The 23318-nt window shown below is 51.1% G+C and overlaps 10 protein-coding genes across 10 annotated transcripts; 6 read left to right on the forward strand and 4 right to left on the reverse strand.

Moving 5' to 3' along the window:
• Positions 1-366: 366 nt before the first annotated feature.
• On the reverse strand, positions 367-1626 carry N7473_011366 (Rab geranylgeranyltransferase BET4; the record flags this gene model as incomplete). Its single annotated transcript, XM_057157305.1, has 4 exons — positions 367-737; positions 805-1387; positions 1458-1565; positions 1618-1626. 4 exons carry the CDS (start codon positions 1624-1626, stop codon positions 367-369), a joined length of 1071 nt encoding a protein of 356 aa, XP_057003155.1.
• A 280-nt stretch (positions 1627-1906) lies between these two features.
• Positions 1907-4731, forward strand: N7473_011367 (WD40 repeat domain-containing protein; the record flags this gene model as incomplete). The annotated part of the gene is made up of 2 exons (XM_057157306.1): positions 1907-2858; positions 3077-4731. 2 exons carry the CDS (start codon positions 1907-1909, stop codon positions 4729-4731), a joined length of 2607 nt encoding a protein of 868 aa, XP_057003156.1.
• Positions 4732-5174: 443 nt separating this feature from the next.
• N7473_011368 (uncharacterized protein) lies at positions 5175-6080 on the forward strand (the record flags this gene model as incomplete). Its single annotated transcript, XM_057157307.1, has 3 exons — positions 5175-5470; positions 5649-5974; positions 6046-6080. The coding sequence occupies 3 exons, from the start codon at positions 5175-5177 to the stop codon at positions 6078-6080; spliced, it is 657 nt and encodes a 218-aa protein (XP_057003157.1).
• Positions 6081-6321: 241 nt separating this feature from the next.
• Positions 6322-8846, reverse strand: N7473_011369 (WD40 repeat and Utp12 domain-containing protein; the record flags this gene model as incomplete). Its single annotated transcript, XM_057157308.1, has 2 exons — positions 6322-8209; positions 8293-8846. The coding sequence occupies 2 exons, from the start codon at positions 8844-8846 to the stop codon at positions 6322-6324; spliced, it is 2442 nt and encodes an 813-aa protein (XP_057003158.1).
• Positions 8847-11449: 2603 nt separating this feature from the next.
• N7473_011370 (putative transcription regulator BDF1) lies at positions 11450-14139 on the forward strand (the record flags this gene model as incomplete). The annotated part of the gene is made up of 3 exons (XM_057157309.1): positions 11450-11553; positions 11667-13737; positions 13804-14139. The coding sequence occupies 3 exons, from the start codon at positions 11450-11452 to the stop codon at positions 14137-14139; spliced, it is 2511 nt and encodes an 836-aa protein (XP_057003159.1).
• Positions 14140-14914: 775 nt separating this feature from the next.
• Positions 14915-16245, forward strand: N7473_011371 (uncharacterized protein; the record flags this gene model as incomplete). The annotated part of the gene is made up of 4 exons (XM_057157310.1): positions 14915-15064; positions 15148-15246; positions 15313-15890; positions 15966-16245. The coding sequence occupies exons 1-4, from the start codon at positions 14921-14923 to the stop codon at positions 16243-16245; spliced, it is 1101 nt and encodes a 366-aa protein (XP_057003160.1). The 5' UTR covers positions 14915-14920.
• Positions 16246-16577: 332 nt separating this feature from the next.
• On the forward strand, positions 16578-17632 carry dph3 (CSL family zinc fnger-containing protein). The gene is made up of 2 exons (XM_057157311.1): positions 16578-16875; positions 16951-17632. Exons 1-2 carry the CDS (start codon positions 16681-16683, stop codon positions 17005-17007), a joined length of 252 nt encoding a protein of 83 aa, XP_057003161.1. The 5' UTR covers positions 16578-16680; the 3' UTR covers positions 17008-17632.
• Positions 17633-17705: 73 nt separating this feature from the next.
• N7473_011373 (amine oxidase, flavin-containing superfamily) lies at positions 17706-19100 on the reverse strand (the record flags this gene model as incomplete). The annotated part of the gene is made up of 1 exon (XM_057157312.1): positions 17706-19100. The coding sequence occupies one exon, from the start codon at positions 19098-19100 to the stop codon at positions 17706-17708; it is 1395 nt and encodes a 464-aa protein (XP_057003162.1).
• Positions 19101-19974: 874 nt separating this feature from the next.
• Positions 19975-21052, reverse strand: N7473_011374 (frataxin family protein). The gene is made up of 2 exons (XM_057157313.1): positions 20645-21052; positions 19975-20535 (listed from the first exon to the last, which is right to left on the reverse strand). The coding sequence occupies exons 1-2, from the start codon at positions 20999-21001 to the stop codon at positions 20257-20259; spliced, it is 636 nt and encodes a 211-aa protein (XP_057003163.1). The 5' UTR covers positions 21002-21052; the 3' UTR covers positions 19975-20256.
• A 675-nt stretch (positions 21053-21727) lies between these two features.
• On the forward strand, positions 21728-23106 carry N7473_011375 (putative histidine acid phosphatase; the record flags this gene model as incomplete). The annotated part of the gene is made up of 2 exons (XM_057157314.1): positions 21728-22333; positions 22387-23106. 2 exons carry the CDS (start codon positions 21728-21730, stop codon positions 23104-23106), a joined length of 1326 nt encoding a protein of 441 aa, XP_057003164.1.
• Positions 23107-23318: the final 212 nt, after the last annotated feature.

Consider the following 23318-nt stretch of genomic DNA (forward strand, 5'->3'; position numbering starts at 1 on the left):
AGTTTGGGGAATCGAATGGAGGTGCCAGGTACGTCCGGCGGTGATTGGGCTGGTGGGCTTTTATGGGTGGGGCCCCTTTTCCCTCCCACTTGAAGATGTGCAGATCAGAATCTTGTGGCATTTAAATTGTAGAATGTAGGATTCCTTTTTATAAGACATAAGAGACCGCGTAAAGAGGAAATTTAAATCATCTACAAGAAGCTATTGACTCCTATACCATACAGTTTTCTACTCCTGCTAATATCCTGACAATGTAAAGACGCGGCCTTCAAGTCCCAAAAAGGGGGCCGAGGGATGTGTACCGCGGGAAAGAAAAGCAAGTAGAGTTCGGAGACTTAAAACCAAATCAGTATTCAGTATTCAGATTTACACTGGTAGAGTCTTCTCAAAATCCAGCCACCTATCTTTCCTCAACGGATCAAGTTGCTTCAACTCCGAGAGCCAGCTCAGAATCTGTTCTCGATCCTCGGTCGATAATGAACCGGCCACCTTTGAAACCAGCAAGGTACATTCAATCAGCGCCTGGTAGATATACTTGCAGTCCTCCGCCCCATCGAGCATCTCCCGGATAGCTTCGATTTCATTTCGCAGATATTGAAGTCGCTCTGACGTGCTCAGATTCGGAGCCATAGTCCGGGAGGCGACGGCCGGATCAAACACACACATCAGATTCTGGTGATAAAACCATAAGGACTGATCATAAGGATCAATCAGTGCTTGATGAATGAGAGTCAACTCTGTAAAATTAATAGAATGTCAGCCATCAGTCCATATGAGAAACCCTCCGAGGTAATTCAAACTCACCGTCCTCCAACATCTTCCTCCGCTCATCATCACTGGCCGACTGTTCCTCGAGTAATCGCTGGATAAGCTTTGTGCGGTAGTGCCACGCGGAAAAGTTGGACAGATTGGCGCCGATCATCTTTTTCGCATACTCGAATTCCTTCTGGGTCATGCTGGCAGACTCGGCGGGGGTTCCCAGTTGCTTCAAGGTCTCCACCACGAGGCGACGGTATCCCCAGCCATGGAAGTTCCGACTGTCCAACGTCAACATCTTGCCCACGAGGACTAGCTCTTCTTGCCAGAACTGGCGAGACATGGCCAATGGGAGCAACCGGCGAGCTTCGTCCAATAGCCATATGCGATAGTTCCAGATCCAGTAGCACTTGGGGAAGCTGCGCAGGAGAGGCATAAGAAACACCAGATCATTTTTGATCAGCTCTGCGATCTTCTTGGTGGAGTCTTCTTCATCAGAGTCTCCAGCATTAGAAAACTGGCGCCGAAGGACTTGTCGCCGGTAGTTCCACACGGTGTAGTACTCTGGGTTGCGACTCAGCAAGTCAGAAATTCCCTGTAGAGTCTCGTCCGTATATTCTTGTTGGGCCACCTAAGCCGAGTTAGTATTCATGCACCTTGAAAATCACTATAGGGGGAAGCAAAAACAATCGCTCTCTCACCTTCTCAGACACCTGGCGTTCTAAGGATTTGTATTCGTCAATCTTCTGTAGCTCTTGCTGCCGCTGTTCTGGGGTCTTTTCCACCGGTTTGAAGCGGCGGACACCATGCTACAAGACCGTCAGTACATTTTCCCACCGTATCTCAAATATCTTTACTCACGCTTGCCATTTTGAACGAATATTTGCCAGTCGGGGAAGTGTTGAAGGAAGCAGCGACCACCGCTCGGCATCCAACGATCGGCATCACGTAATCACCGCTTTGATTGGAAGGCAGTTGCTATACGATGGATTTACTTCCAACACGCGACACATCTCTTCTCTATACTTTGTACAGCAACTCGATAATCGTGCTGCCTCCACCCAGAGGCTTTCTATACACTCCTTTTTCTTTCAGATGGTACTAGACTTTGATTGACTCTTTACAACACTTATCGCATCCAACATCAACCATGGTGGATACGCGAAGTCATTCCTTCGAGGATACTTCTTCCTCCAGCAATCACTATATGCCACTAACCTCCTCGTCCCGATCCGAGTCTGACCAGAACGTTGGATCGCTTCGAATTACTGAGTTTGCAACTATCAATTTACGATTGACCGACTCACCCGCCAGCTCTCAGAACTCACTAGTCCTCAGACCCATACCGAAAGCTGTCAATATAGTGCCGCACTTGCAAGAGAACAGAGACGCAGCCTCTCCCACTCCTAGCTCCCCTAAACGGGGACGAAGATTTTCCAGGGGATCCCCAAATGGAAATTCATCGCAAGCGACTTTCCACGGTCCGGCCTCGCCGGACAGATTCATCCCAAAGCGGGAATTCGGACTACATTCGGCGACTTCATATCGTGTTAACAAGCACCATTATCAATTATCGCCTCAAGAAAGAATTACCAGAAGGCGTCTACCCGGAGAAGACCCGTTCCTCCCAGCAGCTCACCAGTCTTCAACCTTTGCCAGACAGAGACCAACCCCAACTCGCCCTCTTCAAAGACCACACCGACCTCATCTCGTCGCCGACTGGGCTGCCTTGGCTGATGCTGCTCCCAATGAGTTCCACCGAAGAATCAGCGCGGGAGCTGTCTGGAACGTTGGTGGAACTGCCGCAGTTCTTGGACAGCCTCCTGAGACAGTGTCAAATGACCCACGGAGTGTCTCTGGTCGAGACGCAGGGTCAACAGCTTTCGTGGCAAGATTCCTGCCCAAAATCTCACGCCATGATGATCTGAACAAGCATGAGTCAAGACTTGCACTCGCCTTGGATATTGACCCGACAACTAGACTCCTGGGTACCTGTATTGCCCGTCAAGAAAAGTCTCCCAGTCCGGCATCTCCAGACTACGAACGATATTCACCGTATGTATGGAAGGACAGTGCCTGGAAGAAGGTTGAGAGGGGACATTGTAAGTCTTGTGGTAGACTTGATTTCTTTCTCGTTGCAAGCTTCTGTCTCTGCACTGTGTGTTCCACGGCTGGAGCTCATGGCCGGACGGGCTTTTTATAATCTACTTACCGCACAGAGCGACCATATATATGATGTCTACAGAACTTGCTTATTGAATGAGACAGACAGCACTTGCAGTATCGTCCATGGCATGAGCTGACCATAGGCACCTCTCAGGGCCGACAAAGCTTGCCAAACGTGGAGTCGTTCCCTCCAAGCCTTTTCGGATCCTAGACGCTCCTTTTCTACGAGATGATTTCTACTGCTCAACACTCGCGTACTCCTACACAGCTGGTGTATTGGCTGTGGGTCTCGGCCAATACGTCTACCTCTGGTCCGAAGGCTCATCTCTAGATCATCCACCTTTCGGAGATGCTCATCCGTCCAATTACGTGACATCCCTTTCGTTCTCTTCTGAAGAGGGAGGGAAGAGCATCCTCGCCGTTGGGCGCCAGTCTGGTCAGATATCTCTGTGGGGTGCCTTTGAGCCCAAAGTTCGCTTCGAGGTCAGCCATCCCCGCAGCATTTCTTGCATCTCGTTCAAGCCCAATACTACTCGCCGACTTTCGGAAAGATATACCAACTTGGTAGTCAACGCAGAAGACCTGGCGGTTGGAGATGAACTGGGCAGTTTCTGGTACTACTCGGTTGAGTGGCCGGAGATTAACAGCAAGTGGAGTTGGACAGGATCCATGACACTACTTGCAAAGATCTCGGCACACTCCCAGCAAATATGCGGAATAGCATGGTCGCCGGATCAGCGGTTTCTTGCCACCGGCGGTAACGATAACGTCTGCCTGCTGTTTGAACTGCGTAAAATCATTCCTCCGTCGCTCAGCGATGGCCCTGTGTCCCCTGAATCAACGGCTTCATCTGGTGGTATTAGTGGTCCTGCCGTTCCAAGTCTCAATTTGGGTACGATGCCACGACACTCGCTCAGCGGGCAACGTATCGTTAGCCATATACTGCCATCATGGTTCCACCCACCACCCATCAGGCCTTCTATGGCAGCGCCTCTCCTGAGCCAGGCAGGCACTCTCATTTCCGGGAGGGGTAAGACAGTGTTGATTCCGTCGGGCTGCCAGAAGTACCGCTTGCTGCATTCCGCTGCAGTCAAGGCAATTGCATTTGCACCGTGGCAGCCATCGCTGCTGGCGACAGGGGGAGGATCTAACGACCGGGCAATTCGTTTCTGGCACACTCGCACGGGAGTGTGTCTTGCGACTATCAACGTATTTGCGCAAGTGACTAGTCTGATTTGGAGTCAGACTCGGCGTGAGATTGTTGCAACTTTTGGATATGCTCAACCCGACCACCCGATCCGAATTGCCGTCTTTGCGTGGCCCAGCTGCGCCCAGGTCGCCGTCATTCCCTGGGGACCGTATGGAACCAGCTGGGACGGACCCGACCCTGAACCCAGATACGACTGTGGACGGGCTCTTTGGGCTATTGGCTATCCAGGACGCGCTCCTCGACCGCCGAGTATGACACCAGATAACTCCGACATACTCGCTTCACCCGCGTCCCGATCGCCTACTCCTTCGCCCACTCGATCACAATCGACAGAGCATGGAAGCAGCTCCACCACCAGACGCAAGAGAAAGTCGCGCGCCGTTCAGCCCAAAGAGAAAGAGGGTGGGATGTGGTGCACACGTACCATAGAGGAGGGATGTATTATCGTCGCATCCAGCGACCAGACCGTCAAGTTCCATGAAGTTTGGACGGGCCGCCGCACAAGTACCGGGTCTGCGGCGTGTGGACTCTTCGGAGGCAGTGATATTCTGGAAGGCATGGAGGGGATCGAGAAATCCGGCAGTGAAGTCATTCGCTAGGCACAACAGAGGGTCGTCTAAGTTGGAACCTGTTGGCTTTTGTCCATGTTTTGCTGCACAGGTGTATTCTTACTCTTTTGCGAGGAGGTTTGTAAGTAATCCGTCTTCGGTCCTTGGGTTTGCCCAGGGTCTGTCCATCCACGATGTGAACAGCGTTTTCATTGGTGTTTGAAACTTTGAGTGCATTATTATAGATTTCAATGGGGACGCAGTGAGCGTCAGCCGTCAGCACACTGTTTAACTATCGTTAAGTACGGAATAGAATGTTGATCACTCCCCACTTGAGTATATGCATAGACCCCCTTGGCATCGTCGATCATCTCGTACTTTCTTTTTTCCCTTACTTTAGACTGCACATAAGCGTCCTTAACCTCAATCCTACAGGATTTCATTCAATAACACACGTATGTACAACCGCTCTTCCTACAATCTTCCGAATCAAAATGCGCCTCCCATCTATCCTCCCCTTCTCCTTCTCCCTCACTCTATTCCTCACCCTCACCCTTGCCTCCGCAAACACCCTAAACATAACGGTCATCAACACCCACAACAACCACTCCACCCTCGAATGCTGGGCCCTCGAATGCTGGGCCCTCGAACCGGGTTTCCAGTCCTCGACACAAGCTGGTACATCGGGTACTCAAGCATTGAATCTCGGGCCTATCGGCTCGAATGCAAGTTATACTGTTCTTCCCGCGGGGTTTGATGGGGGAGACATAATGCGCCTGCGAAGCAGTATGTATAATGTTTATTATTATGGGTTGTTTCCTTGCTTTATCATGGACTATTATTATCGCGCTATGCTGTGTTCTCTTCTCCTATCCTCTGTTCCCCGATGAACAATCAAAGATACAACTACCTGATATCGAACATCTAATATCAAACAAATGGTCTATATACTAACACCCCTTTAACAGATGGGTAATTTTCCTCACCGGCCTCGCACACATAACCCTCCCCAACACCACCACCACCTCCTCCTCTTCCTCCTCCAAGACAGAAGCCTGGATTACCGGCGGTAAACATGGCGCAATTCTCACACTGGATACACCGGATGTTAGTACCTGGGGCCATATCACGAAATACCCCTCGGATCAGGAGACGGTTGCGTTGCAAATTCCCCTGAAAGAGGGGGAAGTGCCGGGGCATGTGGTTTTGTATGAGGGGGTTGTGTGTGGGGGAGGAGGTGGATGGGTGAGTGAATTGGGGGATTTGATGGAGCATGTAATGAGGGAGAAGGAGAGTGAGTTGGGACGGATATTGAGTATTTTGATACATAGGATGGAAAAATATCCTGGTAAAGACTTATCCTAGTAAAAACTCAACCCATTCTGGTACAAGAACATTAAAGCTCCAAAATAATAAGATCTTGTATATATAGGCATCCATGGAGATACAGATTGCACAATAGAAGTAAGGAAAAGAAATTCAAAAGTTCACAAGAAGGAAAAATGCAGGCATCTGATGCATCCGAGTATATAGTAAAAAATCTTTTTATCAAAAACAACAAATTCAAAATCCCAAGACACTTCCCTCCGCTTTTCATACAAAGCAAAACAGTCCAGTCCAGTCCAGGCACTATGGCCGAACTCATTTCTTCCCACCCTTCTTCCTACCCGCAGTCGTCTTGGCCTTCTTCGAAGGTGGAGGAGCCTCAACCATCTCTTCATCGGACTCCTCATCCTCGGTATCAGCAACAAAGTTCGCCAACGAACCCTCACTATCCTCGTCCTCGTCATCCTCGTTCTCCTCCAGTGACTCCTCCGCATCAGATGAACCGGCAGACTCCTCGGCCTCGATGTCAAGGACACCCTCGTAGCCGTCCTCGTCATCCTCATCATCTTCATCCTCGTCATCCTCGGACTCGTCCGCGATACCGTTCAACATGGACTCATCCTCGTCTTCCTCGAAGGCAGAGTCGCGGATCGACTTGGTTCGCGGCTTAGCCTCGTCATCTTCGTCGTCGTCTTGACCCTCGACGTAGATGACGTTGTCCTCATCCTCGCTGTCCATCTCGTCGCCGCCACGGATCGACTGGCGCAGACCCAGCTGCGCATCCAGCATATCCAGCTTACCCTTAAGCAGGAGCAGCGACGGCAGGCTCGACGAACGCTGGTCCATCACCTTGTATAGAGTGGCCATGCGGTTCAGTAGCTCGGGGTGACCGGCGAGTGCGCCACCGTGGGCAACGCAGGTCCACTGCACCCAGACAAGGAGGTGGCCATAGCGGCCGGGGCGGGAGGAGAGACGCTCGGCGAGCTTCTGGAGGAGAGTGGCTGCCAGCGGGGACTCGAGACGCTGGATGGTGGTGCGGATGATGGAGGTGTCGGCGGTGTGGAAGCAGGACTCGAGCATGTCCTTGTCGTTGGTCTTGAGGGACTGGGTGAGCACGGTGGCGAGCGAAACACCAGTGGGGATCTGTTGGATGGCGGCTGTGGGCTTGCCAGGGACAAGAGCGCCCATGAGGTTATCCTCGTCCATCTCGGCCTCGACATCGACTTCTTGGCCAGCGTTGGCGCGCATGATCTCGCCGAACGAGGGCTCGGCGCCCTCCTCTTCTTCCTCATCCTCGTCCTCTGACGCGGCGTTCTCCATATCGACATCCTCATCGACGGGAGCGGCCTGCTTGGTAGACTTGGTCTTCTTCTCGCTAGTAGGCTTAGCGGAGTCCTCAACGTCAGAGTCCACGTCGCTGCCAGAAGCAGAGCCAGCCTCATCATCATCATTCATCTCCACGTCATTATCAACAATATTACCAGCCTCAACGACAACATGCGTCTCATCCACCCGACCCTCGCCGACATTCTTAGCGCCATTCAAAGTCGCAGATGCGACAGCAGAGCTAGACTTGGTCTTGACAATAGCCTTAAGTCCTGTGAATGACAGCTCCTCAGTACCCTCATCGAGCAGCTTCACACGCTGGAAAACGGGAATCACACCACCCTCAGCGTACGCAACAATGATCTCAGGCCCAACGAACGCAGTTGATACCACGGGAACGCAGGTCCCTGAGTCGCCGGTACGCAGAACCTTGAGAGACGCATTCGCCTTCTGGGTCATCTGTTTCCGGTTGGCCTTGGCGCTGGCAGTAGCGGTGGGGGCCGGAGTGAAGGGTTTTGTGAAGAGCTCGATGGTGCCGTCATCGGTGACAGCAGCAAGAATTTGCTTCTCAGGGATAGTGTTGTCGAGGAGTGACACGGAGGAAACATCCTGTTCGGCGACGAGATTCCGTACGAGCTTTTGGCTAGAGGTTTCGAAAACGTTGATGAAGCGCTCACCGTCAGCGGCGAGGAATGAGCCGGAGGATGAAATGACAGTGTGAATCTGGTTGCGCATGGCAGGGAACTTGACCGGTTCCTCTTCGGAGTTTTCCACGTCGATCAGGAAGGGAGTTTGAGATGCGCAGACAACGGGTGTGTTGGAGGAGAGGGGGCGAGAGAGAGCATTGAAGGTTGAGGAGGCGGGCAAGTGAATTGTCCTGTTGAGAAGAGAGTCAGTAAAATGAGCTATGAGGAAACGAGTTGACAAGGATCTCGTCTAGAGAGAACGTGTCGGCCATACCTTACGCTCTGTCCAGTGCGCAGGTCCCACTGAACAAGCTTATTATCACCACCGATACTCCAAGCCTCCTGGGCCGGCTTCTCTGCAGTAAACTTGAAGTCCTTGATACCCTTGTCATGCGCGCCGGTAAGAGTACCGACAATCTTATCCTCCGATGGGGAGAACATCCGGATATCCGAAGTGCTGGTACCAATCGCAACCACAACGTCGCCCTGATCCAAGCCCTCCACCGAGCCGTTCACATCAGACCCACGCTTGCGCTTCTTCTTCTGATCGCGGTTCTTGCCTCCGAAGTATCCCCAATCCAGCGAAGTGACCGTCTCCTTAGGTCCCAAGGCATGTTCGCATTGTAGGCGGCCGGTGTTAACGTCGTGAATTCGGAGGTGCTGCGCATCCAGTCCCTGGATGACCGATGCGAACAAGGCCAATTGGTATTCCGACGGGGAGAAAGCAGATCGCAGGATAGACGATTTGCTGCTAGTACCAGCGAGGCCTCCGGCCGGCGACGCAGCCGTGCCAACCTTGGCTGACGGGCGAGATGTCTTCTTGCCCATTTTTTTTTTTTGAAGCGGAAGCTTTTTTCTTCCCTTTGTCTTCGCAGATTCTCGTTCCTCGGCTCGCGGGTGAGTCGTCAATATGATCGTGAAGTACCGAGTCCCCAGGAAATCGAGAGTATTTCCACGGTTAATTTGCTGTAATCCCCGGGGAGTGTTGGCTGGGGGATTCTGGGACCGGTAATCTTGCAGTTGCGGAAAGGAAAAAAATGTTCTGTAGACTCTTGGGATGGGCGCTAGTCCTATTTGGGGTTAGGGCGGCTGGTTGGCCTTATCTAATCAGCGCCAGAATTACTGGAGAGGGGAGAGATGGATGTTCTTCTTTTAAACTCAAGGTAATTACTTGTGTATTTGAAGATATGACCATCTAGTTCTGTTTGGAGACTCCAAGTATAATGCTGTTGTTGGCTTAAGTAATACCTATGCAACATGTGTTGGAGAATGAGAGGTCAGCCAGCGAGATGCCTGTTCTGAATATATACTTCACTTCGGCAGGTGCACTTACTGTAGTCGCTCCAGGCTTCGAGATTTCAAGCCATCCTTTAAATTTCACAAATCTTTATAGTAATGCTGTTGCACACAAGGCAACATAATTCTGTCAATAAATCACACCCAATCAGCACAAGGTCTGGTAGTTGGCGACATTTGGTTGACCGCCGTTGGGCGACAGCATACCGAGTAAGTATGCATGAATTTAGACACTGATGTGTTCCGAATTCGGATAACTTTAATCCGTTTAGTTCACAATATATTTAGCATGTTGATGGACAAGTACAGCTGCGAAGAATCGCAAGTTACTACATAGTAGTACTAGTAGTATTGTGGTAGAGGGGCTCGGACTATGGAATCGCTGGATAGACAGAGCTTCCAATGACTCAAAACCATGTTTTCTTTCTACAGCAATTTATAATATATATTCCGAAGTCCTCAATGATACAATATGCCAGGCGAGGATGACTGGATATATGGATGCCCAAAAGATAGTCGTATCATACAACCGGGTATACACTTCATAGATTGTGAAACCAGTCCAGGCCCCAATCTCGGACCGATGATAACTCCGGAGTGGTCGTGAGTTATCTGCCTAATCTGTAAGGGCCTAGCGATATCCTCGTTGATTGGTCTGCGGCTGGTACAATCTGCAAACCACAAATTCCCCAAGCCGCTTGGCGCATCCTCATTCACTGAATGCATTCTCCTGGCATGTTCTTTGGCTCGCTGACAGCCGCGAGGCCCGGGAACATCGCTAGTTTCATGAACACCTTGCGCTACGCTTACATGGATATTGTTGCGCCCGTACATTTCGAACTACTGACCAACTGTCTAGTTACGAGGCCAGCTGCAAAGAGCAGCACACCACGTGATGTGACGTCGCGGGCTGGACGGACGGATGACTACGCTAATCCGGATTCGGGGATAACCCTAGGGTTTGAGAGGGGGAACAGGGGCAAGTCGATGACACAGAGCCGGTCCGTCCCATAAATAATGATCTCATCATACTATCCCTCACAGGTCATTTGTGTCTCCACTTAGAGAAGGAAGAGTATGAAAAATTCGTTCCAAATGTCCAGAGGTCAGTTGTGAGTTTGCAGCCGCGTAGGTAAAGAAAGGACTCGAAGGCGACATCGAAGCCAAGTTTGGGAGAGAACAAAAAAGGAAAAGCAAAATTTTTCTTTTCAACGATACGGTATGGTACGGATGACGGACAAACCAATCAAAGGGATGTCGAGAGAAACCGAGGGAACCAGAGCTGGTGGAACCAATCAGATTTGATACAAGTACGGGCGGTGGAGTGGGCAGTGGCAGTGGCCGCCAGCCATCAAGGTCCATCAGGTCGTTCCGGTGGTCCTGCCGTCGATGGAACTGGCCCAGGCGGGCTGTACTTAAGCCAAATGGCTCCCGCCTCCGAAATATCCTCTGCTTCCGTCCTTTTTTGCCCTGACCGCCCCCCTTTCTCTCCCTTAACCCCGACCATACTCCCGTCCCCCTTGGTTTATTGGTCATTGGTTACTGGTCACCCCTAAACGCGTCGCGTCGCGGTTGCTCCCTGCAGCTCTCTTATTGCTTTACTTGAACTGGCCTTTCTGCCCGATTTTTATTCCTTTTTTCTTGATTCTGCCTTTTCTTCCCCCTCCCCCATATACCAAACAAACCCCAGGCATACATCAGGCATCCGATTTCTTTTGCTACTTCAAACCTCACTTCCCGAGAGTCCCGTGACTTCCTTACCTGTTCATTAACTCGACCTCCCCCTTGACTCACCGCCTCACGTGATCAGCTCACCGCCTTCTTGGCGGTATAAATACTTTCGCCTCCGATCGCATTCTCCACTCTTTATATCTCACAATCTCCCGAGCTCTCCGAGCTTCCTCTCTACTCTCACCACTACTCTCACCACGCCCCCTCTCTATCTTTGTTTCCTCTACCCTGAAAGTTATCCCGTGCTAGTTGCGGAGTGTGTATCCAGTTGAATTTCTCTCTCTCCGAACCAGTCGCGCGATCCCTCCGCTCTCCCGCATATCCTTTCACTTGTTTCACCTCACCCCCACTCCTAGAAGCTTTGTATTCTGGTCCTTATCTAGAACTCATCCCAAACCTCCCTCATGGCGACCCCGCCTCCAGAGGCTCCTCCGGTGATGAAGGAGGACAAGCCTCAGCTGCCTCCCTCTCCCACAGGTGCCTCCGCGCCAGATGTCGCGCCAAGCAGGTAAGCATAGTTTATTGACTGATTGACCGGTTGGCGTGTTGACTGGTTGGCACGTTTGACTTGTTGCTTCGCGCCGCGTATACCAACACTTGGCTAACTGTTTGCTTTTCTAGTGCCCCAGTCGCGACCCCCGACATCAAAACGGATGGCCCCGCCTTGACTGAGAATCATGCAACTACCATGAATGGCAATGCCTCCCACCCCTCCTCGATTGCCAACGGTACGGGCTCTGCGGCTTCTCCTCCCAAGTCACCTGTGGTGGATGCGCCCGAGGTTGCTGCGCCGACTCTTTCAGCTCCGACTGATACCCCACCTTCCTCTGCGCTACCTGCACCACAGGAGACAAAGGCGCCAGAAGAGACGGCTACTCCCACTCCCACTCCCACTCAACCCGCGGCCACTGATTCTGTCGCCCCCGCTGCGACCAACGGCTCTGCTGAGAAGAGCGATGCCAACACCCCACAAACCTCCTCCATCCCCGCTACTGGAAGCATGCCCCCTGGACCTTTCGATGGTGGAAGTGATGCGATGGCTATGGATGCGCCAGAGGAACCTTCTGCCGCTCCAGTGAAGACCGAACTTCCCCACCACCCAACCACCGAACCCGCTACTCCCAGCTTGCCTCCTCTCCAAACTGATCACGAAATGAGAGACGCTCCGATGTCCCCCTCCAAGATGTCTCGGGAACGTGAGATTGACCCAGCCGAGGAGCCGGCGGCCAAGCGGACCAAGGTTGAGAACGAGGATGGCAAGCCTGCCATCAACAAGGCTCTAGAGCTACCTACTCCTGCCACTGAGACTCCTGGTCCCGTTTCGACTGGTGATCAACTTCCCATGACGAAAATGCAGCATAAATTTATCACGAAGCAGATCTCCAGCTTGAAGCGCATGCATGACTCGCGCTTCTACCGAGTCCCCGTGGACCCTGTCGCCCTGAACATCCCCAACTACCCAAGTGTCATCACCCGCCCCATGGATCTGGGTACTATCGAGAAGAAGCTGAAGGCCAACCAATACGCCACTCCCAAGGCAGTCGTGGATGACTTTGCTCTGATGGTTCAGAACGCACACACTTTCAACGGACCTGATCACCTGGTTTCCCAAGAGGGTGCGAAACTGCTCGGTGCCTTCAAGAGACAGATGAACAACCTTCCCAAGGCTGATGAGGTAGAGGAGAAGAAGAAGCCCAAGAAAGCGACGGAGAAGACCTCGGCTGCTCGACGTGAGCCCCGTACCTCCCTTGGTGGTCAACCGGTGGCCCCGGTCCCCTCTATTCCAGCCCCAGTTGTGCCTGCTCCCAAGGCGACTTCGCCTCAGAGTGCTACCTTTGCATTGGGCCCGGAGGGTCTTCCTGTCATTCGTCGGGACTCTGCCAACGCAGATGGACGTCCCAAGCGTTCCATCCACCCCCCGAAGCGTGACCTTCCCTACTCTACCAAGCCCAAGAAGAAGAAGTACCAATGGGAGCTTCGATTCTGCCAGGAAGTTCTCGAGGAGCTTTACAAGCCGAAGCACTCCGTTATCGCCATGGCTTTCTACTACCCCGTGGACCCCGTTGCTCTCAACATCCCGACATATCACAGCGTGATCAAGCACCCCATGGATATGTCGACCATCAAGGCCAAGCTCACCACCGGTCAATATGAAAATGCCAAGGAGTTCCACTCGGACGTCAAGCTGATGTTCAAGAACTGCTACCGCTTCAACCTGGAGGGAGATCCGATCTACCTCGCCGGAAAGAGCCTGGAAGAGGTCTTCGATAAGAAGTGGAGTGGCAAGCAGGAGTATCTTACTAAGCACGAGCCTCCCAAAGAGGACAACTCGGAGTCCTCGGAGGAAGACAGCGACGAAGAGGCCGAGGAAAGCGACGAGGACATGGAGAAGATCAGCATGCTGCAGCGACAGATTGCCGAGATGTCCCGCCAGGTCGAGATGATCCAGAAGAAGAAGAAGACCCCTCCTGCGAAGAAGGGTTCCAAGTCTGGAAAGTCCGGTGCCAAGAAGGAGGCCAAGAAGAGCAGCGGCAAGAAGGATAAGAAGAGCAAGAGCTTCTCCAAGGTTGAGAAGACACGCAACATCTCCTACCATGAGAAGCAGATCATCTCCAATGGTATCAGTAGCCTGCCCGATAAGAAAATGCAGGAAGCACTCGGAATCATTCAGCAGAACGTTCCTGCTTTGAAGGTAAGATCCCAACAGTGTACGTCCCTATGTGTCGAGCCTCGGTACTAACATGAATTTTCTCAATAGGGTACTCAGGAGGCCGAGATTGAGCTGGACATTGATGAGCTGCCTAACGAAGTGCTGCTCATGCTGCTCAAGTTTGTGAAGAAGAACGTCCCACACATCATGGATGACGAGGAGCCTCTCCCTGTGGGTGCCAACGTGGTCCCCGCTGCTCCCAAGCCAAAGAAGAACAAGCCTATGAGCAAGTATGAGCAAGAGGCTCAGATCAACATGCTTGAGAGCAACTTGTCCCGCTTCCAGGGTGGCAGCGGTTCTCCAGCCCCCATGCCTTCCGTCGAGGCCAACGAGTCTAGCGACGACGAGTCGGATGATGATTCGGAGGAGAGCGAGGAGGAGTAATTTCTCTGCTGATCACCCTGTGCGGATCGTTCCCCCTCGTGCGAATGACCGCTTTGTCTGTGTAATTTGCGTTCCGAGCGTTTCATCTCCCTTTCCTTGTCCTCTTCTACATCCCTTCGAACCCCATTCGTGCACCTCACATTCTTGACCTCACGAAGCCTGAATACCGATGCTTCGGGTCTGCGATTTGCCCACGCCCTGTGCAACCTACCATCGCTTGGGTCAAGATCAACCTTGTACATATTCTTTTTTCTTTCAATTTCCCCCCTACATGATTCCCCACACGAAGACAACACACAAGCCCGGGGATCCACTGCCGGGCTCGGCAAAATGGAAATTCGTGCTGGCTATTGGGATCTGATTTGATTTGCTGGAACTGTTCCCACCTTCTCTCGTCTGCCTGAATGTACATTTGATCTCTTCTTTTCGCTTGCTGAGGTATTACCCCAGCTCGGTGATACAGAGACTTTGCTTCTCGATGATGAGACGGGGGATGGAAAAAATGGCGATCGAGATCGAAATGGAGCTAACCAGGCTTCAAATGTATGATTACGAACGAAACGCGCAAATGCCAAAATGTACTTTAGTACTTAGGTATCTGACATGTATGTTGTATCTGTCCATTATGCTCCTATCGTAGTTCTCCTACTTAGACGTCAAAACATGGTAATTTAGTTTCAATTTTAGCTCTTTAGCTCGATAAGCTGTGCAGATCTCCGCTTCCATCCTATTGGCGGTGAACCTGAGCTACTGACCTTCTTTTAACCTCCCACCTCTCGCGATGATCCCCCCTTGCGATCCTTCCATTCTAGAACAAAATCCCCATTTCAAACGGCTTTATGAGAACCTTACAACGAATCTGCTAAATCCAGATGGCTCGACTTGCGCCCACGCCGCTGATCCAGCGCGGAGGGCTGTTGTACATGTACGTTGCGACATGGGCAGCTAACTCCCCGGGCTACTCTGACCTCCGGCACTTACGCAAAGGCTAATGACTATATTGGATAGGACTTGAAACAGTGTCAACATCGAAGCGCAAAGAAACGGATTAAGGAGCATACACTCAAGCAACTAGCTTTTGCATCAGACAGCGGACTCTCCGACGAGGTGCGTCCAAACAACATAAACACCTCCTTTTCTCTCTTGATCCAATCGCTTACACCCACGATCCAGTGCCGCGATAACCTCGCTCTTATATCACTATACCTCGAGACATCCCCTTCCGCCATAGATACGAACACACCACAAGGTGGCCAATCGCAGCCACACACCCCCGACGACGCGCTCACCCTCCTCGCACCCACAATCTCCTCCTTCTATACACACATCCCCGCCCTGATCACGCCCTTCTCATCGCTCCTCTCTACTACCCTCACAACCCTACGCGCCCTCTCTATAACACCAGACCCAGACACAACGTCAACAATCCCCGCCCCTCCCGCTACAAACCACCAATCCCGCGCCCGCGCTCGAGACCGCCGCGTGCGTACCTCGCTAGCACCAGCCCCGCCTCTAGCGTCGCAGCTCCGTAAACGAGTCGACGCCTTGCGCACCACTCAACTCTCGGAGCTCCCGGCAGCACGAAGAGATATGGCCGCGACAGCGGCGGAACTCATGAGTGTGCGGGCCGCGTTGCTGGAGCGCATGATCGTTGTGCTAGAACGGGCGAAGCACGGGACTCTCGCGAGGGCTGTGAAGGCGCGGGCCGAGCATTTGGCGGTTATTGCGCAGGGGATTGAAGGGAAAGTCGAGTACGTATATCCTCCCATCAAAACAACTTTTAGAACATTAGTTTTTGTTTGTGGCGTGGTACTAACTGGGCGTAGAGTGGCTAAGCTTGAAATTGCGGCGGCGCTGTATACACCCGAGACTCTGGCCGCGTTGGATCGGTACCGGGTGCATTTGCGGGATACGAGGGCTCGGCTTGAGGAGCAGAGGGGTGTGGCTGTTGAGGAGTTGAAGAGGTACGGTGATGGTTCTGAGAGGGGGATTGAGCGGGGTGGGTTTGGGGATGCGGCAGCGTTGGCGGAGATTGCGAGTCGGTATGGAGATTTGGTCAAGGAGGTTGAGGATGTAAGGATGGAGATTGCGAGGTTGGGGGAGTAGGATTGAAGTGTTTAGATGGTTGGAGATAGCATTGATATGATATCCGACCTATGAGTATGTACTACTTTTGCATGACCATTCTGCGGCTGATTCGTCAAAGTCTTGAGTAGATAGGATTTTTTTTCGATATATGATACTCTCCCATGCTCAATTTGTCCTCTCCTCTCATGCATCCAATTTGCGCTGCAAACAAAAACAATCATTCTTTTGATCCCCAGACTCGCGATGAACCACACGATAAGATAACATTCACGTGTCCAGCCTCCGCAGTCACATGACCCTACACCATAAACTTTTTGTCCGCCACCCAAAAGTCCCCAAGTCTCAGTCAACATTGAGTCAACCATTTTCCACTCACTCTCTCCAAGGAAACCAGATACCAACACTTAATCCCTCTTATCAACCGATACCCAACAAACATCCAACCCACCCACCATGGCCGACGACTCCCTCTCCATCTACGACGAGATCGAAATTGAAGACATGACCTTCGATCCCGCCCTCCAAATCTATACATTCCCCTGCCCATGCGGCGACCGCTTTGAAATTGCGATCGATGATCTACGTGACGGCGAGGAAATCGCTGTCTGCCCGAGCTGTAGTCTTATGATTAGGGTTATTTTTGACTTGGTATGTTTATACTCCGGTTGAGGTTTATTGCGGGGCTGTGTGGATAGTGAAGTGCTAACGGGTATTGTTGTGTAGACCGATCTACCCAAGGCGGATAATGCGGCGAATGCGACTGTCGCTGTTCAGGCTTGAAAGGAAATGCGACTGTGGAGATTTTTATTTGAAGGTGCCTCGCCTCGGCCTTGGTTTGAGGGTAGCTGCCTATACCCACTACCGGGTTTTAAGGAAGACTTGGCTTGCGCTATGTTCGGCTCTGGCGCTGGGAACTGCCCGTTGATGTCGATTTAAAGGCGACTCGACCTCCTGCCTTGGGGTTCAGATATCCTCTGTGGGTATCTGCACAAGGCTAACGACCACGCCATATCCAGCCCCATGCGCCGTGCTCAAGGTTGTGGCTCGAGTGTGATTGACTTGACAGCCTGGAAGTTTTTCGCACCGAATGTTGCAGGAATCCTTGGCTGTCAAACAACACCCCTTGAGTCTCAACTTGAGTCTCAAGCATGAATTGCACACAAACCTGGCAATGACATGGTGTTAGGATTTCCAAGTATCACACGCGGAGACTGTCATCCATCCGGAGTTCATGGGATACTCTCCGCAAGAAAAGTGAGACACAAGGGAGTTTGGTTATAAGTTATTTGGAAGGTCCAGGTCTGTTCAGGAGCTCCCCTCTTCCACATCTTTTTTTCTCGTGATGCAACAGTTTGAAAATGCTCGATACTTGGACAAATTTGTGATACCTAATTAAATACATTGCAATATCAAATAATTTCATTATACTACTCATCCACCCTGCCATATTCCACATGAAAAATGCCCAGTATAACCGCCTATTTCAGCCATGACAACATGGATGGCAACACATAGCTATCAGTGTAATTCCACAGCATCGACGAATCCTGCGTATGGAACGCAGCGCCTGTATACCAAGTCCCCCGATAACCCTGCAACCCATACAGCCGCTCATAAAACCCACCCGAAATCAGATCCTGCGACACCGTCAACTCGAACGGAGTATGGCTATTGAACCGCACAAACTCCGGCTCCCCGGGAACCTTCTCCGCGAACCCATTAGCCTGCAATTTCTTAACGTACGACAGTATTTCTCCTCGCACAAAGTCATCTGACAGACCGTGCGGACTACCATACTTAATGTCGAAGACGCCCTCGATCGCGGTTGAATCCACCGTGTAAACGCCCGGTAGATCGGGGATGTTGTATGGGGTATCGGCGCCCACGGAGAGCGAGCTAAAGCCCGCCGGTAAACCGGTGTTCTTCACCAGACTCGTGTAATAGCCCGTGTTCTGGAACGCGCCGAAGAGAGCAGTCTCGCGGTCATCCAGGTCAAAGGCGCGTAGGTTTCCCAGCTTCGGGGGAATAGTGATCAAGAGTGATTTGGCTTTCACGATTCGACGACCGGAGGGTGTTTGCACCTCTAGCAGGACTCCGCCTTTCTGGTCTCGGTGGCGCGTGGATACCACCGTGCTGCTGAGCAGCACGTCCGACCCGAGAATTTTGGTGGCGTGGTCGTAGATCTCATAGTTATTCTGGCTCGTCACCACCAAGAATCCAGTCGAGATATCTTGGATAATATCCAGACCAAAATTCTTGAACACGTACAGCGTTGGCTGCGAGAGGAAATCGCCCAGTCCCTGCCCGAACCTGAATATAGTGAACGCCGCATTTCCAATGTCCGGGTATTTGTCGAGAAAGGCTCCGAACGGTAGCAAGAGATCCTCTGGGACAGGCTCGGGGAGGAAGAATCCATATTCCAGCTGCGCATATTGAGCTAGATGCGTTGCATATGCGTAAAGCCCAGCCCGAGGATCAGGACTGGTGTAGGCAATCTTTTGTGCCGTGTTGCCGTCCAGGTATACTGGCGTGCCTACACCACCAAAGTCCGATGCGATGGCCCAGGATACATTCAGCTTGTTGAAATAATCCTTGACAACCTCCTGATTGTGGAAGACTTCCACGCCGTAGTCCACGTTTACCTTCGTAACCGGGTCTTGATATGTGTTTGTATGGCCGCCCAGGATGGCTTCTTTCTCGATGAGAATGGTGGATTTGCCTTCGTTGCGAAGTCTGATCGCTGCGAATGTGCCCGAGGCACCGCCACCTATGATAGCAACATCGCGGATGAGGGCGTCTGGCTGGGAATAAACGAACGAAGCATGAGCTAGAAGCCCGAGGAGAGCGATGGTCTTGGACGATGGTGAAAACATGATCATCCCGCCGGTTTAGGTGTGTGATGATTCTAAGAAGAAGAGAGAATGAGGCAAGGGGTCAATACAGCAATTCACATTGTCATCCTCCCACCTTCTCATCGGCAAATGTGTCAAGCTCTAGTATACTCACCGTCATTCTCGAAGTATAAAAAACATGCCGACGTAGATGATTCGCCGTTTCCCGCCGGGAGCCCCCACAATCCTAAGCCCCTGGCCAGCATTGTGTTTGGCTATTGGTCATTTTAGCTTCTGTGCATCTCACCTATCGTATTAACAGACAAACTTCAGTGGCGTGCTCGATCGAGGCCGGGATTTGAGAGGGAGTGGATGATCAGGTGGCATTCGTTCGGATAATATTGGATGCGATTGAATGATGAGGTTCGGTGGGAAAGTTTCCGAGACAGCTGAGTGAATAGCTTACATTAAAGCTTTACTTCTAGGTTCATAGTTGTAAGCATTGGGATATTATGCATGAGGGCCAGAGCTCAAGTAGTGCTCCGAGATATCCAAGTGCGCTATCCTGCAACATGCTCCCTTGCTTTGAGGGGTTATCCACTATGGAATGTCATGAAAGCAGAGACGCGTGAACGGATCGGCCCGGGTCTTTTATGGGGCTGATCCATGCTCACTATGGAGGTAAATAGCTATTGGGCATGAAATCTACTGAGAAGCACTTCCTAATCCATGGAGATCGTTCGCGAACGCATTCGGGGACGAGTCCACAATAGCGGCAGCCCAGAATTAAACTTCGACGGATAATATACCCAGACATAACGGCCTTGAACACGAGATTATGCATGATACGGAGGTAGCTTGCTTTAATAATGGATGACGAACTGCCAACACGAAGGGAAGACAGAAGTTGCTTATTCTGGGGCTTGCCAGAGGTCAGCCAAGTCGTTCTGTGACCCCGGGGCTGAAATAGATGTCCATCACATAGATTATGAAACAGTCATGTAAAGAGTGTCAAAACCTTTGGCATTGGACACACATGAAAACTAGAATACAATATCTGCCTCATTTGCCCCCGAGAGGAGACCAGTGTTCCGTCACCCGATCCCCCAATCAAAGACAAAAATCATGACAAATGCGACATCGATCTTCTGTCATACATCACCTCGGAGCCCGTATCATTAGGCCCGAGAACATCACTTCACGCATCAACAACTTCACCATAGATATCCTTCGGAAGCTGCAGCGTCAATTCCGTGTTCAGCAGCTCCGTCAAGTTTGACCCGTCCCGGAGGTAGATCCACTGTCCATGCACAAATGGGCGGGAGTCCTGCTTCTCGTACATGCTATCACCCTCGACAATCCAGTCGTACCGCTTGGGACCGGAGATGGGTGAGCTGAGCCAGATTTGCTTGTTGGGGGGTTGCTTGTTCAGGACATAGGTGCCGATTGCAGGAACAGTTATGTTGAGGACCCCGGCCTGGAAGATGGTAAGTTGACTGGTCGCAAAGGTTTGATGTACGAGGATAGATTGATAAAAAGCATAGAGCCAGGTATAGATAAGACATATAACAGGGGCAATCACTCACACTGTACTCTGCCTCCACATCGGACCCCTCCTCTTGCGCCTTCTCCAACTCCCCGAGGAGTACGTTGAAGTAATGCTCCGAGTACTCGTGGTATTCTTCCGGTGTCAGAGGAGACGGCTCGGTGACATGTGCGCCGGAACCAGCGACAGGTGTGCTCTGAGGATTCGATGGCTGGGGGTTCTCCGAGTCGGGCTGGAGACCCTTTGAGAAGAATGCGGAAGAGGTGAATGCCCGCGGTTGCACTGGGTAGCTCCGGCCGAGGGGAGCCGCGGCTTGGCGGGCAATGCTGGAGGTACGGGACGAGGCACGGATGGCCGAGCCAGCGCGGAGAAGACGGGGTGCACTGCGGGAGAGCATTGTGGGATATCGAGTGAGGTTGAGGAAATTGAGAGATGTTGGAAACCTCAGAAGGTTAATAGTGAAGCTCGAGCTGCGGAGAAGTGGTCCGCCTACATCATCGTTCTGGTAGAATCACACCGCCTGCCTAAAGCGTATAGCTTGAAGATGTGATATTTATTAGGATATAGTTAGTGAAGAGTTGATGATTTTATGTAGAATGATGTGAATTAATGCTACCAATTTACTTTGAATATTCTTTCAAACCACTAGACCAAGTAAATTCTGATTCCAAACTTGTTTGACTTGTTATGTAGTATTGCTAGAGTCACTGCCAAGCCCTCTCGGTACAAAGCCACTTTCCCGAAAGCAAAGCCTGATAAGGAAGCTCTAGTTGCCAGTGACACCATAGCTATGAATAATAGAATGTTAGACCTGCTGTATAAAGATTCAATTTCTGCCACGTATGAAAAGAAGCTGAAGTTGCAACTATTGCTTGCTAGTGTACATCATCGCTTGGATAGTCTAGAGTCAAACATTGGGCTCCACTTTAGTGCCTTATAGGCAATCACTACGTCAGTGACGCTTCCCTGCTTGAAAAGTGCATCTAGAACAACAAGGTAATTTTTAGACTGTACTACGTAGACAAACTTCTTCACCTCCATCATAGCAATAAGAACATCCTGTCCCGCTATAGGGAATTCATCTCACTTTCCTATAGAACAAGCTTCCTTACCCACCACGCAAATGCGGCTCCAATTCTTCTTGTTGGCACTCACTGCCATCCCTGTTCTATCTTCTTATCCATTCAATCCCCTTGAACACTCCGCCGGGATTGCACCTTACTTTACTCCCCACGATCCTCCTCTTCAATCCTCTCCTCCACAGGGTTGCAATGTTACTCGAGCTGCTTATCTCATCCGCCATGCCGCCATATACGCCAATGACTTCGACTACGAGACCTATCTCGAGCCACTAGTAAAGAAGCTGCAAAATACGTCGCAGGATTGGTCATCCACAAAGACACTCAAATTTTTATCAAACTGGACTGCACCAATTGACCAGGAACATGTGGAGAAGCTTACCCATGTCGGGCTACAAGAGGCTCGGTCGCTGGGAACCAGTGTTCGCCAAAGATACAAGCATCTAAAAACACCTCAGATGATATGGTCATCGACCGCAGATCGGACGGCCAAAAGCGCACAGGCATTTATTGCTGGTTTTACGAACAACCACACGAGTCTCATCAACTTGACTCAAGTCGAGGAGAGCAAAAAGGCGGGAGCGAATTCTTTGACTCCGTACAAGAGCTGCAAGGGATACAGTTCTTCTTATGGCAATGACCAATCCTCGGTATGATTTACGATCTACCCATCACATCCCTATGCACGATGCTGACTATTTAGGCTTTCTGGAAAACGTACACTCAACCCATCCTCGCCCGCTTCAATGCCGAGGCACCAGCTTTCAATTTCACTCAAGATGATATTACAGCCATGTTCGAGTTGTGCGGTTACGAAACCGTCGTTCGCGGCTCTTCTCCTTTCTGCTCTCCCAATATTTTTAACTCAGATGAGTGGCTGGGATTCGAGTACGCAAACGACCTGATGTATTTCCACAACACGGGATACGGCCGGGCCCTCTCTCCTGTTCTCGGATTCCCGTGGGTCAATGCCAGTGTTACAGCATTGAATGACGATTCCTCATCACAAGAACTATTCTTCTCCTTTACACATCGCGAAGTCCCACCAACTGTTATCACCGCGTTGGGGCTGTATAACAATAGCGCGTACAGCGGAGCGAATAACGTGAATACGACTATGCCCGAGGACAGTATTAACTACCACCGTGCGTGGAAGAGTAGTGAGATACTTCCATTCCTTTCGAATATTGCTATTGAGAAGATGTCATGTCAAAGTTATGGCTATGAAGAGGGAGAGTATTATCGAATCTTGAATAATGCCGGTCCTCAGCCGTTGGTGGGATGTCGGGATGGGCCTGGTGAAAGTTGCTCGAAAGATAAGTTTCATGATTTCATTGGAAAAAGAGGAGAGTCGTTTGGGGACTACAACAAGGCGTGCGAGGTCACTGATCTTCCATCTTCCTTGTCTATTTACGCTGTGTGAGTAGGATTGTCATTAAATGCATCAGAAGTAGAGCGAGTGCAATTGAAGCATAGGGCTGGGACTTGGTGCGCCTCTGGTTATTCTCATCAGATAATGTCTGAACTCGAAGGAGGATCGTTGAAACATTTGAGGAAGTTGAAGTGTATTGAGCAGGTTTTCTCCTCCAATCTCTCGGCTCAGATCTTTGACCCGCCGGTTTAGTTGATAGACTT

The sequence above is a fragment of the Penicillium subrubescens genome (assembly GCF_028828155.1).
Source record: "Penicillium subrubescens strain IBT 31985 chromosome Unknown utg000010l_segment0_segment0, whole genome shotgun sequence".
In the NCBI taxonomy this organism is placed as follows: Eukaryota; Fungi; Ascomycota; class Eurotiomycetes; order Eurotiales; family Aspergillaceae; genus Penicillium; species Penicillium subrubescens.